Here is a 14,756-nt window from a genome sequence, read left to right as displayed (position 1 = left end):
ATATTTACTGAGCTGTGTGTTCAAGGTACCTTGCTTGGCTGGGTGAACAAGATACAAGTTCCCCTTTCTCAAACAGACAAAGAGTAATTAGGATTCACAGAGTCTGTGCCAGGATAAAGAAGTAGAAGGGATAGGACCCAGTAGGAGGGGGCTGACTTTTCCCAGTCTGGTCAGGGAGCATCGTGGAGGAGTTTTAACTGAGCCTTAAAGGATAGACATCACATTCTTCCAGTGGAAAAGACGAAGCACAGTCAAGGCAGGAATGGCAAGGTGGAAGGAAGCCTGAGGGGTAAGGAGACGTTCCCAACGACTGGGTAAAAGAATGTGAGTGGGGAAGAAAAAGGGAGATCTAGATCGCTAGGGATGATGAATTTGAGCTTTCTCTGTAAGTGCCCAGCAGGAGCCGGAGTGAGCCTGATTCTGATCTCACAGCATCTATACATCTCTCTGGGAAGAACAGGAATGGTTTCCCAACGCAGATGGAGCTGTGCTCCTGCTTCATACCGCCATCCAGTAGAACTTCCTGCAGTGATGGAACTTGTGTAACTCAGCACTGTCCAGGATGGTGGCCCCCAGCCACATGGGGTCATTGAACACTTGAAATGTGGCCAGTGTGACTGAAGGAGCGGAACTTAACATTTTATTTAATTGTGATTAATTTAAATTTCCATGTACACAGTTCCACGTGGCTAGTGGCTTCTTTCTAGAGCTCTGCGGGAGACAGCGGCTGTAACCTAATGGAGGGGAGAAGATGACGGGGGCTCCCCTGCAGATAAATTGTGATAAGTTGGGTTCCAGGGAGGGAGCTGACCCCACCTGATACCCCACCATGGTATCAGTACCATGTTGCACGCAGTGAGGAGAGAGCTTCGAAGAATCTTATTGAGACGTGATACCCATACAGGAGATGATTAGAGAAGGGGGGTGGGCAGCTGGTATGTGATGAAGTGCTGCCCAGCCCGGCACCAGCTGGGGGGACCCTGAGGTAGCTCTTGGCATCCTCTTTCCATATCGCTGCAGTGCGCAGCTCTGTGAGCCCCAAGAAACAAGAATCCTGCCTGTACCTCTCTGCTGTCAGGAAAGGTGCCAGGAGCAGGGTGGATAAATCAGAGAACATCATTTCCAGATACATTCCTAAGCTCTTGTGACAGAAGAATGCTTTAAGGGGCTCCATAGGCAGGCGATGTTTCTGTCTTACCTGCAGCTTTCCTGGAAGAGCTCTATTGTAATGCAGCCTGAGTTTTCCCACTGGAGCAATGGGCGCCTGTGTTTCCTGAGCAGGAACTCAACGTGGAACAGAACATAACTGTGACAGGATAATGACATGAAAGCAGAGAAACCATAGCCGTAAATCTTACTAATGACTAAAAGTGGTAAAATTCTCCTACATGTTCTATAAAATGAATATAAATGTGCAGAATCAGGGCATACTGACTAAGGAAGGAACAACAGGTTTCCATTACCACATAAAAATTCAACTCCGTTCTGTCATAAATTAGATTTTTTTTTCTCATACTGAACTATTAAGTGTGATCAACACAAATTGGACACTTGAATAACAATAGCTTTCACCCCTCCCGGAAATTTGAAGTGCATTTGAGGATGCTTTTACTTTACTCTTAATAAGTTTCCTTTTTCTTAATAAATTCCTTCCAGCAGAAGCGTACCTAATTATCCCATTATCCGTCCCAACCATCTGGATGTCAAGTCCATAGCATCAGCTGACCGATGAGGTGGGAGTCTGAGGATAATACACCATGAATAAAATCAAAGCCTGTGTCAGGAGGCCTCGGATACACAGATTGGAAAACTGTAGCTGGAGAAATATTTAATAACTGAGACCTCCAAAGGGATGTTTTAATTTCCTCCCATTCTTTATTCTTTCTTTTCTCGTTCTTGTCCCTTCATTCTGATTGAAATACTAACATGTCTCATGTTACTCTTTTTGTCGATTTAAAAATACACCGATTTTATCTTTTTAGAAAAGTGATATGTGTTTACTGCAGAAAGCACAGATATGAAGACGATAAGAAGAGCCACAGTTCTATCACCAAGAGTTGACTGCTGTGAATATTTGGGCATATCAATTCTCAGTTATTTTTGTCTTCTTATGCGTGACCACACAGTAGCGAAACAGTTTTGCTCTTTTTCAATCAATCCTGCCTGAATGTTTCCTCATCTTCTACAAAATGTCATTGCGATGTCTGCAGGACATAAAGGTCACCTAGCTGTAGCTCACTAGGCCCTTGTTCTAGGCAATTCAGGTTATCCCTCTGCCTTCTTTTTCATTTTAAATAACATTGTGATGAAAACCCTGCACGTAGAGTCTTCCATCCACATGCATCCCTATTTTCTTGGGTGTGAAATTTCCCTGCCAAAGAAAGAAGCTTCCTTAGGGTTATTTATAAGCACTGCCCAGTTGCTCCCTAGAAAGCTCTTCTGATGCAGTCGTTATTATTCGTATGGGTGTTGAGATGAAAGACCTGAATTATAGTCTGGTTTTGCAGTTCAGATCTGCAGTCGGCCACATGACCTTGAGCAACCTACCGCCTCCAAGCTCCAATTCCCCTAAAGTTAAGTGGGTCAGTCATTTTTTTTTTAAGGTTTTATTTATATATTCGTGAGAGACACAGAGGGAAAGGCAGAGACACAGGCAGAGGGAGAAGTAGGCTCCATGCAGGGAGCCCGATGAGGGACTCGACCCCAGGACCCCGGGATCACACCCTGAGCTGAAGGCAGACCCTCAACCTCAGAGCCCTCTGGGTGTCCCAAGTGGGCTAGTAATTAAGACCTGCCTCCCACCCCATTGCTGTGTGAGATAGGCCACAGCAAAGCTGACGGTGGCAAAATGCCCAACGTAAGAACTAACATTTGTGCACTCTGCCAAACAGAGGAGGGACCCTCTCTTTCCTCATTCTCTCACAAACCCTGGGTCCGATTTTGTGTAAAAATCATCAACTTGACAAGGGGGGAATAAAGACATCTTGTAGTTTTAACTTCTGTGGCCAAACACATCTCTCAAGCCTCTAAATATATGCGAAATACTTCAAGCGGAGGAGGAGGGTGGCTTTGACAAATGGCTTTTCCTCCAGTGTTGTTCCTCGTGAGTGCCAAGTAATAGAATGAGCCCCGATCTTCCTTCGTTGTAAAGGGCAGCTAGAAGGAGCCCGGATCTTCCTTCGTTGTAAAGGGCAGCTACGCTGCTGGCTGTGGCCTGTGCGTCCAGGGGACTGTCGTGGAGGTGGAGCGTGCAAACGCAGTGGCTGTTAAATGTGAGCTTACACGTTCACCGTGAGCTCACGGCCTTTTCTCCCCCGCCCCCCCCCCCGCCCCAGTCTCGGTGAATTGGATTTAGCCGATCACAGTTTATTTTGAATCGTGTACATAGCTTCCTAAGAGGGCCAGCAGCAAGGAAGGGGAGAGAAAGCAAACATTCCCCAAGGACTCACCCACGCCCATCGCCTTCTGTTTGCTGTCCACGCAGTTTCACAGCGTCGCAAGAGACGGTCTTTGGCCCGAAGGCCTGGTGTCCTCATGTGGAGCCCGCCTCCTCCCCACACAGTGCATCAGGGCCCAGGCAGTGGCACCTGTGTGGGCCAGGAAGGGGGGACACTGCAGTCCCCCAGGGGAGCCCCATGGAGGTGAGGTCACAGACTTTGCTGTGAAGTCTGAGTGGGAGTGTACAGGGTAAAGGTTGGTCTGAAGTGGAAATAAAAACCGCCAAGGCAGTGGTCTTGAAGGGTGTTCCTCCTAGATACCTCCAGGCCCTTTTAAGAACAGCCTTTCCCTGCCTTTTCTCCAAAGCCTGGGGGCTCTGCACGGAATTAGACACAGCCTGGTGTTTGGTACTGGAAAGGGTTAGCTGGTGAGCATGATTTCATAAGATTTCTGTAATGCAAAGTGCGGGGAGGTATGAAGAAGTGCAGTCTTGGGGTGCCTGGGGGGCTCAGTCAGTTGAGGGGCTCTTGATTTGGGCTCAGGTCGGGAACTCAGGGTCCTGGGATGGAGCCCCACTCGTGCTCTGGACTCAATGCGGAGTCTGCTTCTCCATCTCCCTCTGTTCCTCCCCACCCCACTGTCCCTCTCTCTATTTCTAAAATAAACAAAATATTTTTTAAAAAAGAAATACAGTCTTTATTATTACAGAGAGGAGATAGATCCATTTTTCTGTCCCGTATCAGTCATCAAATAATTTTCTGTCTTAAGTATCAGTCATCAGATAATTTCTCACTTGATGACACAGAGGAGGCTTGTTAGGTTTCAGTTCTATTGCTCTTTTGTCCCTGTTAGTTTATATTTCCAAGGCTGTGTTCTTGAGGATTGGGCTGTAATAACTTTGCGGGTACACGGGGAGTCTATTGATTCTTTAATATGGTTTCTGCATTTAATTCCTGTTCAAAGCAGGTGGTGCATCAGCCTTTACACAGAGCTAGCTGTCCACTCTCTGTAATCAGATGTGTACACACATCCCACGCCAAGAGAAAGTGCTGACATATTCACAGTGGATTATCACATCCTGGTCACTTTTCAAGATCATCTGTGCTGTTCATAATCTTGAATATTAGTATTCTTTGTTTTTTGCTTTCAGCCTTGATTAGATTCTGTAAGGAAGAGGTGTTGCTGAACAAGGGTGTGAAAAAAAAAATAAGAGTAGTTTCACGTTCTTAATCTTGAGGGCCTCTTGCATAAATGTTAAGTCCAAAACTATTAGGGAGTGAGCTTGCTGGAAGAAGAAAAGGAAGACAAGCCTATGGCATAACAGGAAGAGCATGCATCTGGGGGGATGTAATTTAATTCACTCTTTGCCACTTTTTAATGTGACTTTGGGCCCATCTATTCATTTGTGAAATGACCTCTTTATTTATAAAATAGGGACGGTGCTTTGTCCTATTTAGTGCTCAGTGACAGACTGCCTGTGGAAGCACTTTGTCAGTGGCAATATGGCATGCCAGTGTAAGGTCATTACTGTGTCTTTGAGGTCAACGTGCTTGAAAATTTGTTAGTTTACATTTAAGCCCGTTTCAGTTCTCCTTGTGTCCTGACCCATCATTTCTGTATTTAAACTTAAGCAATGAAGACCTTGGCTCAATCTTCTTTATTTTTCAGTCTAATTAGGAGTCTGAATGTTTTGCTTTATTTATAATTTGTCACCCCACATTCTAAAGAATGAGGTTCACTGTTTCTCAAAAAACTAAAATTCTAAGCTACTAGAAAAGTGAATTTTAATTGTATGTCTTCAGAAAGCCCTGGGATTTTATACTTTCATTACGTTGGCCACTATTTTGGTCACATTTTGGTAGAAACTATGATTCTTGTATCAGAGCTGTTCACAAAATGGCAGCACCTTGAATGGTGACTATAGCCCAAGAACTACCTTTCCAACATGGTAACCGCTGGGTATATTGATTATTTGCATCTAAGTTAATTAAAATGAAATTAAAAAAATGGTTCCTCACACACACTAGATGTATTTCAAGTGCTCAATAGCCAGATATGGGTAGTGGAGACTGCTTTGGACGGTGGAGGTTGTAGAACATTTCCATCATTACAGAAAGTTCTATTGGATAGTCCTTCTCTAGAAGAAAGGGAACTTAAGATCACATTGTTCAGAGATATCTAGTAGGGTTTCATACAGGAATTTTATGCCATTTTTAGATTTCCAACTTAATATAGCAAACTTTAATGGCCATTCAAGGTTTGCCATCTACCCACCCACCCCTTTCTGCAAGTCACATTTAGCATGTGTAATAATTTGATATTTTTACATGTTTATTTCTTTCTGTTGGGTTCCTTAGGTCCTGCGTGACAGACATGTGTGAATGTCCAGTCCATAAAAACTGTTACTGCGAATCATTTCTGGCATATACTCGGGCCTGCCAGAGAGAGGGCATCAGTGTCCACTGGGAGCCTCAGCAGAACTGTGCAGGTGAGAAATTCCTGGTGGATCCATCCATCAGAAGTTCACTACAACTCCTAAAATTACAATAGAAGAGACTTGCTGATGTGAATCGTCACATCCCCCCTTGGCCAAGGGGAAATTCCATTAATAGTTCAACTGGATTGCAACTTGATAAAACACAAGGGCTTCCCACTAGGCAGGATAGAAAGCACTTAAGAGAAATTCTTTGTGACAAGCACATTTGAACAATTTAAGGATTTCCACTGTTGCAAAATCTTCCCAACCTCAAGCTACCAGCTGGATGTACTTAGCACATGGACAATCACAGCTGTGGCTTAGGTTATGTGTGGGGCAAAGAAGATTCATGATGATTACAGTCATTTAAGGTCTTCAGGATAAGTGTGATTTTTTTTTGAAAGAGAAAGATTGTTAAACCCTTGCAGAATGTTCATTTGCCTCAGAGAGATAGATTTCTATATACCTTGTTAATAGCTCTTTGATCTCAGGCAAGTTAATTAGCTTATTGGATATCCGTAAAATGGACTTCTTTGTTGAGTCAAGAAATATTTCTTGCCAAGTGGCTAAGTGCTGGGCATTGTGCTGAGCACAGTGGGTACTCTGGTGACTCTAAGAGAGGTGCCGATTTTCCAAAAGGAGAACCAGACAAAAATAGTAACTCTACAACAAATGCTTGCTAAGTACGTTGTGATGAAGGAAACAAATAAGGCAAAGCAATAGAAAACAAATGGCTACTTAGGTGGAGATGAGAGAAAGCTTCTCTGTGGCTGTGATATTTCAGCTGAGTCTTAAAGGGTTGAAGGGAGTCAGGGCAAGCATTCTCTGCAGAAGAAACATATTTGATGGCCATAAAGTAGGACTAAGATAGCATGCTCTTGAACTGGTGGGCAAGGGAAAGAGGGCCATAAAATGAGGGTGGAGTAGAAGCAGGAGCTGGATAATGCAGGGCTTTTGAGGTCTTGGGAAAATGGGTAGCCTTTATTCTAAGAGGAGTGGGAGCCACTGCTGGGCTTTAAGCAAGCCTCTTTCTGCTTTCCAAAGATTACCCTGTGTCCAGTCTACTGTGGAGAGAATAGATGGGCTGGGGCAAGATCGAAAGCAGGTGACCAGGCAGGAGGCTGTTGCAGTAGTGGCAAACAGTGGTGGCTTGGATTAAGATGGAGGCAGTGAGTGTATGGGGAAAGAAGAAGATTCCTGCTTTATTTTGGAATTTTGCAATAATATCTATTACACAGAGTGATAAGTATGTTATATATATGTATGTGTGTACATATATATATGAAACATCTGGAAGTGTCCAACTCATAAAAACAGCTGCTGCTATTTAGATTTGAAGATGAGATGACTGAGTATCACTTACTTCAAGGGTTGGCAGACATTTTTCTGAAAAGGACCAGATTTGCCTGGAATGAAGAGACTGGAGTTTGCCCTAATTCTACGCTGATCCTAATAACCTTAGCTCTCATATTAGGAAAGCAGCAGTTCATGGCACTGCTAACTCTAGAGTGCCTGTATTAGTGGGGGGCACGAGTGGTCATCTGGTGGGACGAGGGGTCAAGAAGAATGGCATTAAAGCTGTGTGTTCAGTGCATGGCTGTCTTGTTTACTTTGACCAGTGGGTCTGAATCTGGTTGAACACTGGAATCACTAAGGAGTTTAAAAAATGAACCAGAAACCTATGCCTGGGCCCCCTGCCAAGATATCCTGCTTTAACTGGTCTTGTGTAGCTTTTAAAACTTTTCAGGTGCAGGGCGCCTGGGTGGTGCAGTCTGTTAAGCATCTGACTTGGTTTTGGCTCAGGTTATGATCTCAGGGTCCTGGGACTGAGCCTCGCATCAGGCTCCATACTCGGCATGGAATCTGCTTGAGATTCTCTTCTTTACTCACCCCCACAACACGTTGTCTTTCTCACTCTCTCTCTCTCAAATAAACAAATAAAATCATAAACAAACAGACAAACTGCTCAGGTGATTCTGAGCTGCAGCCAGAGTTGAAACCACTGAATTCGTTTTTATGCCTATTTGAGTGGCTTTTAGGGAGTAGGATGACAGGTTTTTTGGGGTTACTATAACTTCTCCAAGCTGCCCCTCAATAAGATCACTAGTCTGTGTCCTTGAAAAGCACCAAGCCCTTTTATTTCCTTCTGACTTTTCTTTTGGAATTTGCTCTGTCCTCTGCAAACCCAAGTCTGATCTTTGTATCTGAGTTTACTTTCCACAGCAAGAGTGCCTCTCTATCAATGCCACCTTTCTCAAGGGAGTATTGATTTGATAAAAATAACATAGTAATGCCAGCAGACCGGAGGGGGTCCTGCAGCATCAACCAAGAAGGTCCTTGGCTTCACGCAGGATGGAAAGCAAACATGAGCCAGCAGGAAGTGAGAGCAGAGTTTATTAAAGACATAGAATGAGCAGATACAGACCATCTGGGAGACTCGGAAAGGAATTGGAGAATGAGTCTCATCTTTGCGCGGGGTCTGGAGTCTTTACTGACAATTGTCTGGTGCCCTTGTCCCCTCAGGCATATAGGAACTGGTCAGAATGAGGACATGGTCTAGGTATCTGTCATAAGTCACTTATTTCCTGGAGCCAGGATGTCTTGGCATCCTCCAGATGTCTAGTGCTAGTGGTCTGGAATATGCACATGATGACCTCGCCCCGTCATTCCTTAGATATTATCTATTGTGCTGGAAGACTCCAAAGAAATCATTACCTCCTCATCTCTTACAAGGAGTACTTACTTAAGACATGTAGGGTGAGGGTTCAGGTCCTAGCAAGAATAGAAGCAGGAAAACAGGAGCACTGAGTTGTTCAGCTGGTGAAGCATCTGCCTTTGGCTCAGGTCATGATCTAAGGGTTCCCTGCTCAGCGGGGAATCAGCTTCCCCTTCTCTCTCTCCCTCTGCCCCTCCTGCCCCTGCTTGTGTGCTCTCTGTCTCAAATACATAAATAAAATCTTTTTAAAAAATGAAGCAGGAAAGGGAGCAAAAAGTAGATTTTTATGAAGTCCTTCACTTTATCTCATTTGTAAGGTGTGGCTAAGGCTCCTACAAAGTAAGACGGAATGGCTTACCTCTCACCTAATGCACCAGTGTGGGGTAGCATAGTAAAGGTGATGTTTTTGAGGGACCGGTCTTTTCTGTACATCTTGAATACTCCTAGTTCTCTTTATCTACTTTGAGTCCCCCTTCCCTTGAATCTACCAGAAAATGGATAAGATCTATGGAGGCAAGCTCCATCCATCCATCCTCTGTGATTTAGAGCTTTGCAGAACCTTATAAACTTTATTAGCTGTGGTGGTGTTGCGGTAAGGCTCATGTTAGATACACAGCATATGAATACCCTCTTCCTGGCCCCGAGCTATATTTAGCATCATCTGAGTGCACACACTGCATTTGAGGACTACGTATTTCCCTCAGCATCCCGATTTCAGGGACTGAATCTTAGGAGCTAAAATTTCTTTTCTAATGGACAAGGAATATGGCCCTTGAAAGGTTCCATTTACCACTTAAAATTAATGGAGCCATCTGAGTGAAGTATTACTCTGTGCAGTTGCAGGGGAAACTTTACACACACACACAAACACACACACACACACACACACGATGAGCTTCCGCAGATTGACGGTTGGTACATGAAAAATAAATTTACAGCGACATGCAGCATCTTTCAGTAGATACATTTCCAAATGATCGGAATGGTGAAGACCGTAAGAATACTCTTTACTTATTTTTAGCTCCCAGATCTTTCGACTTATGACACCACTTAAGGCCACTTAATATAGAGAAGAGAAATTTTCCAGCATAAAAAGCTTGGAAGTTGAACAGAGAAGAAGCCAGCCAGGCAGGCAACTCTGAATGAGCGAGTGACATTTCCAAAGCAGGTGGATTTTAGCAGGACCATGACTACCAGCACTAAGTATATGCCCACCTCCTGTGGCAGAAAGAGCTGATGGAACTCAGGTTTAGCATGTGAATTACTGAATACAATACACTATGCAAAGGGCCATCATGAAGGTCTATGATAAAAGTTTAATAATGACCATTTATATTAATATTCACTATTTTCTAAGCACTTCCTTTGCCCCAAGGTCTACACTAGCACTTTTATGACATTTTATCTTGTTAAATCTGCATCGTAGTCTATGTGGTAACATTCTATTACCCACATTTTACTGATAAGGACATTGAGGTGTAGAATATTTAAGTGATGTGCTGCAAGTCACAGAGCTAGAAAATGAGTACGTTGGGAATGAAAACCGAGGTCAATTTTGCCTTACAGCCTCTGTTGTTAATCATTATGCAAACAGACCAACAAGAACATTGTGGAAAAACATATTTGAAAGTGAATATATATTTATCTGTATATTTATATAAGTATCAATGAATTTATTCAAGTATTTGTTATGTATTTCTATTCATTTGTGTCTTATCACTGATGTTGTCACTTGGCTCTGACTAGGACTTGCTATGATGTCTCCCTCTTCCTCCTCCATGGTACTTTGCTCTCATGATCTAATATGGTACCTCTTGCATATAATTAAGAATCTGTTTACATGTCACCTTCACCTGTTTGGTTGTATGCCAGGTTCCTGTAACTGGAGATCAGAGATGATATCTTATTCACATTTGATTCTCTGGCCTAAGAGAATGCCTACCACGTGGGAGACACATGGGAGAGGTTTATTAATTTGAATTAAAATGGAAGTGCTTTTGTTCAATGAGAAAAGATCCCTTTTTTCTTTTCTAGTAGTTCCACATTTTCTATGTTCTACTTTCTAGCTATAGATTGTGAGGGAAGTAATCAGTATTCAATTAGTCAAAGGTGAAATGACACAGCAGAGCATCCATAAGTTAAGTGGTAGAGCTAGAAGGAAGAATTGAGAGCTCAGAGGGTAGAAGAGACATGTCTTTCATGTCCGAGAGAATGTGGGGAAAGGAGAGAACATGGATGGGAAAGAGGAGATTCTATGGAGTTTTCATACTACAATGGGTCTTTGCAAGGTTTAAAGGGAAGCAAAGTATCTGGAGGGTAAAGTGAGTTCAAAGAGGCTTTCTGGAAGCAGCTGAGTGGAAAATGAACTCAAGGCCAGCCAAATGTAATCCACACTGGGAAATGAGATGATGGATTGAGCATCATTAAGATTAAATCATCATCCAACAGGCACTAACATTTATTAAGCTGCTCCTCTGTGCTTGGCCCTGTGCCAGAACCTTGGGTCATGGTAGACAAGGACTCTCTGCCCACAGGAGCCAGGGCCTCAGCAGTTCACTCTTTTCAACCATGGTTACCAATGACAAGCACCCCTGGAACTTTTAAAAAACTATAGCTACTTGGGTCCCACTGTAGTAGAGTCGGAGCAAAGATCTTTAGGGAATGGGGCTGAGGAATAATATCTTTTAAAAGATCTTCAAGGGACTCTTAAAAGCATCTCTGATTAAGAACTACAGCTGCACTAGGACTGAGGATTAAAACAAACAAATAACTGTGGGTTGCAGAGGGAGAAGAAGGATGTTCTGGGGGAGATCCAGGAAGCTACATGGAGAAGGTGCCATTTGAATTAAGATTTGGGAAATATTGAGATTGGGAAGAGAATCAGAACTATAAATTGGAGATGACACTATATAATTGAGAGAGAGAGAGAAGACAAGGCAGTGTAAGGGGAAGAGTCTTGGAGGTCACTCAAACATTTAATGCCAGGAGAGTAGGCAAAGAAGTCCAAGAGAGAAGGTGTCCTCAAGGTGTTAGCAGAAGAAACTGGGGAGTTCAGGGTCATAAGATAAAGTGGACAACAAGGCCAAATATTTTGTGGAGAGGTTATGGGAGAATGGGGATTACCAATGTATCAGTGGATATAGTCATTTCCAAAAATTTTGGTGAGAACTGCTTCAGTAAAGTGGTAGGGGAGAAAGACAAAGTCACTGATGTCAATTAATTGCAGAGGAATTGGATAAAATGACTGTAAACTCTTTTATGAGGTTTAAAGGTAAAAGGAAAAAGCAAATAAGTCTGATATGTTAAGGAATCTTTTTTATCAAGGATTAGTGTTGATCTGAAATGTTTGTAATATTTAGAAGATGGAGCCAACAGAGAAGAAGATAAATGTGCAATAAGAAGGAGAACTAGGGATCCCTGGGTGGTGCAGCAGTTTGGCGCCTGCCTTTGGCCCAGGGTGCGATCCTGGAGACCTGGGATCGAATCCCACGTCGGGCTCCCAGTGCATGGAGCCTGCTTCTCCCTTTGCCTGTGTCTCTGCCTCTCTCTCTCTCTCTCTCTCTGTGTGTGTGTGTGTGTGTGAGTGACTATCATAAGTAAATAAAAATTAAAAAAAAAAAAAAGAAGGAGAACTAATAGAGCAAGTTCCTGGAAGAGATGGGTCAGAAAATAGGAATGGCAAATCAATAGTGGGTGGAGATGTGGAGGAGAGGCAGTAGGGAGACAAGTTAAGGGTGCTTGTGTAGATGACCTAAATCCATCAACAAGGGAGGATGGTTGCTCTGAGACTGCAGAAAAGCTCCAGTAGGGTTTTAGGTGGAAGATGATGGGAAACAGTAGGAGCTTCCATTGTGCACTTACTTCCACTTTGGAAATAGTTGCTTTCTCATTTGCTAAAAAAGACATGAGTCTCTGCAGTGACTGAAGCATGAGTGTGAGAGTTATTTATAGAATGAGTTCTCGATCTGACTGCATATGAAAATTACCTGGGCAAGGTTTTTTTTTGTTTTTGTTTTTGTTTGTTTTGTTTTGTTTTGTTTTGTTTTGTTTTTTGGTGGTGGTGGTGGGGTAGGATGTCAGGCATCAGGAAGTTCCCTGATGATACTAATTTTCAGTTTTGAATACCATTGGTATATAGAAACATAACACATGGATATAGTTACTATGTGTGAATTGTGTTCAGCTAGGATGTGTTCAAATTATTAGGCAAAACAATGTATAGAGTATTCTGTTAGCCACTGAAAAGAGAAAAAAAAAACTTTGAAGGGATCTGTCTAAAGCCAAAAGATTATCAGAAAAGCAAGCAAGATTTAAAGGAAGGGTTATGTCGCTCTACTCACTCTCTCATCCACATATCCATGCATTCTATCACTCAGTGGTCCTCTGACTACCTACTACATGTTAAACAGCACACTATTGCTGAAAATAAACAAAATAGTCTTTCCCTCTAGTAGCCTAGATTTAGTTGGAGAGAGAGAGAACACAAGGAAACAATTATGGTTCTAATTTCATGTTGTAAATGCAGTAATCAAGGTGGGCAGCAGGTGCTCTGAGTATTCAGTCAAGGGATAGCTCATCCAGGTAAGAGAGGTGGGAGAAAAAGTTGGGAAGTGTCTAGAATAGGGGAAGATGGGGTAGATGTTAGTTAACACTCAGCAAGCTAGATAATGGCACTAGATCATGACAAAAGGTAGGCCTGAGCATTGGCTTGGCTAGAGGAGGTTCCTAGTAGCCTAAGGAATACAATTAAATTGTGAAAAGCCAAAACAACTTCATGAATTTACACAGTGGAAGTAATGTTAGGGAATGTAGCATTAACAAGTAGTAGTAATTTTTTTTACTTAATCGGCTATCTCACTTGGGATCCAGCCAGAAAACAAATTTACTAATTAAGTTTAATAGATGGACTTCTTGAAAAGGAATAAATAAGGTGTAGGAAAATAAAGAAAAGTCCAGTGCCCTGGAAATTAACTGTTTTTACTCAAGATATTTTGACACCAAATGTATGGGTGTTTTTCTCATACCAACAATTCTCCAAAGTTCCAGAAATCAAATGGGTATCCTACAATTCAATTCAATTCTGACACTAACTACACAGAGTTAGCATCAGACTCCACAGGCTTAAGGGCTCAGTGTCACAAGACTGCCCACACTTCAGATGCCATTTGCAAGTGTTAGGTCCCTAGGTTACCCTCACTTCTGTCTGCCTTGGCTGCGATCCCCCTTAAAACCCCCTTTCAGACTTGACAATTTGCTAGAATGTCTCACTAAACTTTGGAAAACACTTTATTTGCTATTACTGATTGAGTATAAATGATACATATGAACAGACGCAAAGAGGTACATACAGCAAAGTATAGAAGGGTCCTGGCACAGGAGTTTCAGTCCCAGTGGAGTAAGGACACCACCCTCCCAGTACCTGGATATGTTTATCAGCTCTGAAGTTTTCTGAACTTTGTTGTTAGTCATTTAAGAGTTTTTATGGAGGTTTCATTATGCACGTATGATTAATGAAATCATCACCACTGGTGATTAACTCAATACCCTCTCCCTCTCCCTTTCCTGAAGATTGGGTGGCAGGGATGAAAGTTCCAACCCTCTAATCTTGCCTTGGTCTTTCTGGTGACCAGCCCCCATCCTGAAGCTATCCAGGGTTTCCTAACCACCAGTCATGTCATTGGCACATAAAAGACACTTACTACTCTGGAGATTCCATGGACATTAGGAGATTCCATGTGCCAGAAACTAGGGACAAAGGCTAAATATATATTTTTCATTACATCGTACCCTGGCTCATAACAGAGAGGCTGTCATCATTCCTTGGCCTAAGAGGCGAGGGAGGGGTTGGCTATCAGAATTTGGGACACAGAGAGCTCTGTAGAGTATGAAGCCCTACTCATTAGGAGCAGTGACATTTGCTGGAGGGGTGCAGTGGATCACAGTGATGCCAGAAGGAGAAGGCTAGGTAAATAAGTACCTGGCCCCACTCTCCTCATTTCCTCCAACTGTCTATGGGTATTCACCATTCAAAAAGGAGCCCATTGAAATATCCTTGGCGGTCAACACAGAGCACAGGCATAGAACAGGTTAAAAAAAGGAAGAGAGTGGATCTAGAGGGGAGAATGG

The 14,756-nt window shown here is 42.9% G+C and overlaps 1 protein-coding gene across 3 annotated transcripts in view; it reads left to right on the top strand.

Annotated features, from left to right (window-relative positions):
• The window catches only part of BMPER (BMP binding endothelial regulator), a 244,347-nt gene that overhangs the window by 225,963 nt on the left and 3,628 nt on the right, over positions 1 to 14,756 (top strand). For all 3 annotated transcript variants that reach the window (XM_072783518.1, XM_072783516.1, XM_072783517.1), the window contains one exon: positions 5,796 to 5,926. In XM_072783518.1, the coding sequence (XP_072639619.1) occupies positions 5,796 to 5,926 (131 nt within the window). The remainder of the gene's footprint in view (positions 1 to 5,795; positions 5,927 to 14,756) is intronic.

This window comes from Canis lupus, chromosome 18 (assembly GCF_048164855.1).
Source record: "Canis lupus baileyi chromosome 18, mCanLup2.hap1, whole genome shotgun sequence".
NCBI lineage: Eukaryota > Metazoa > Chordata > Mammalia > Carnivora > Canidae > Canis > Canis lupus.
The sequence above is the reverse complement of the archived record's forward strand: the minus strand, read 5'-3'. Positions and strand labels throughout refer to the sequence as shown.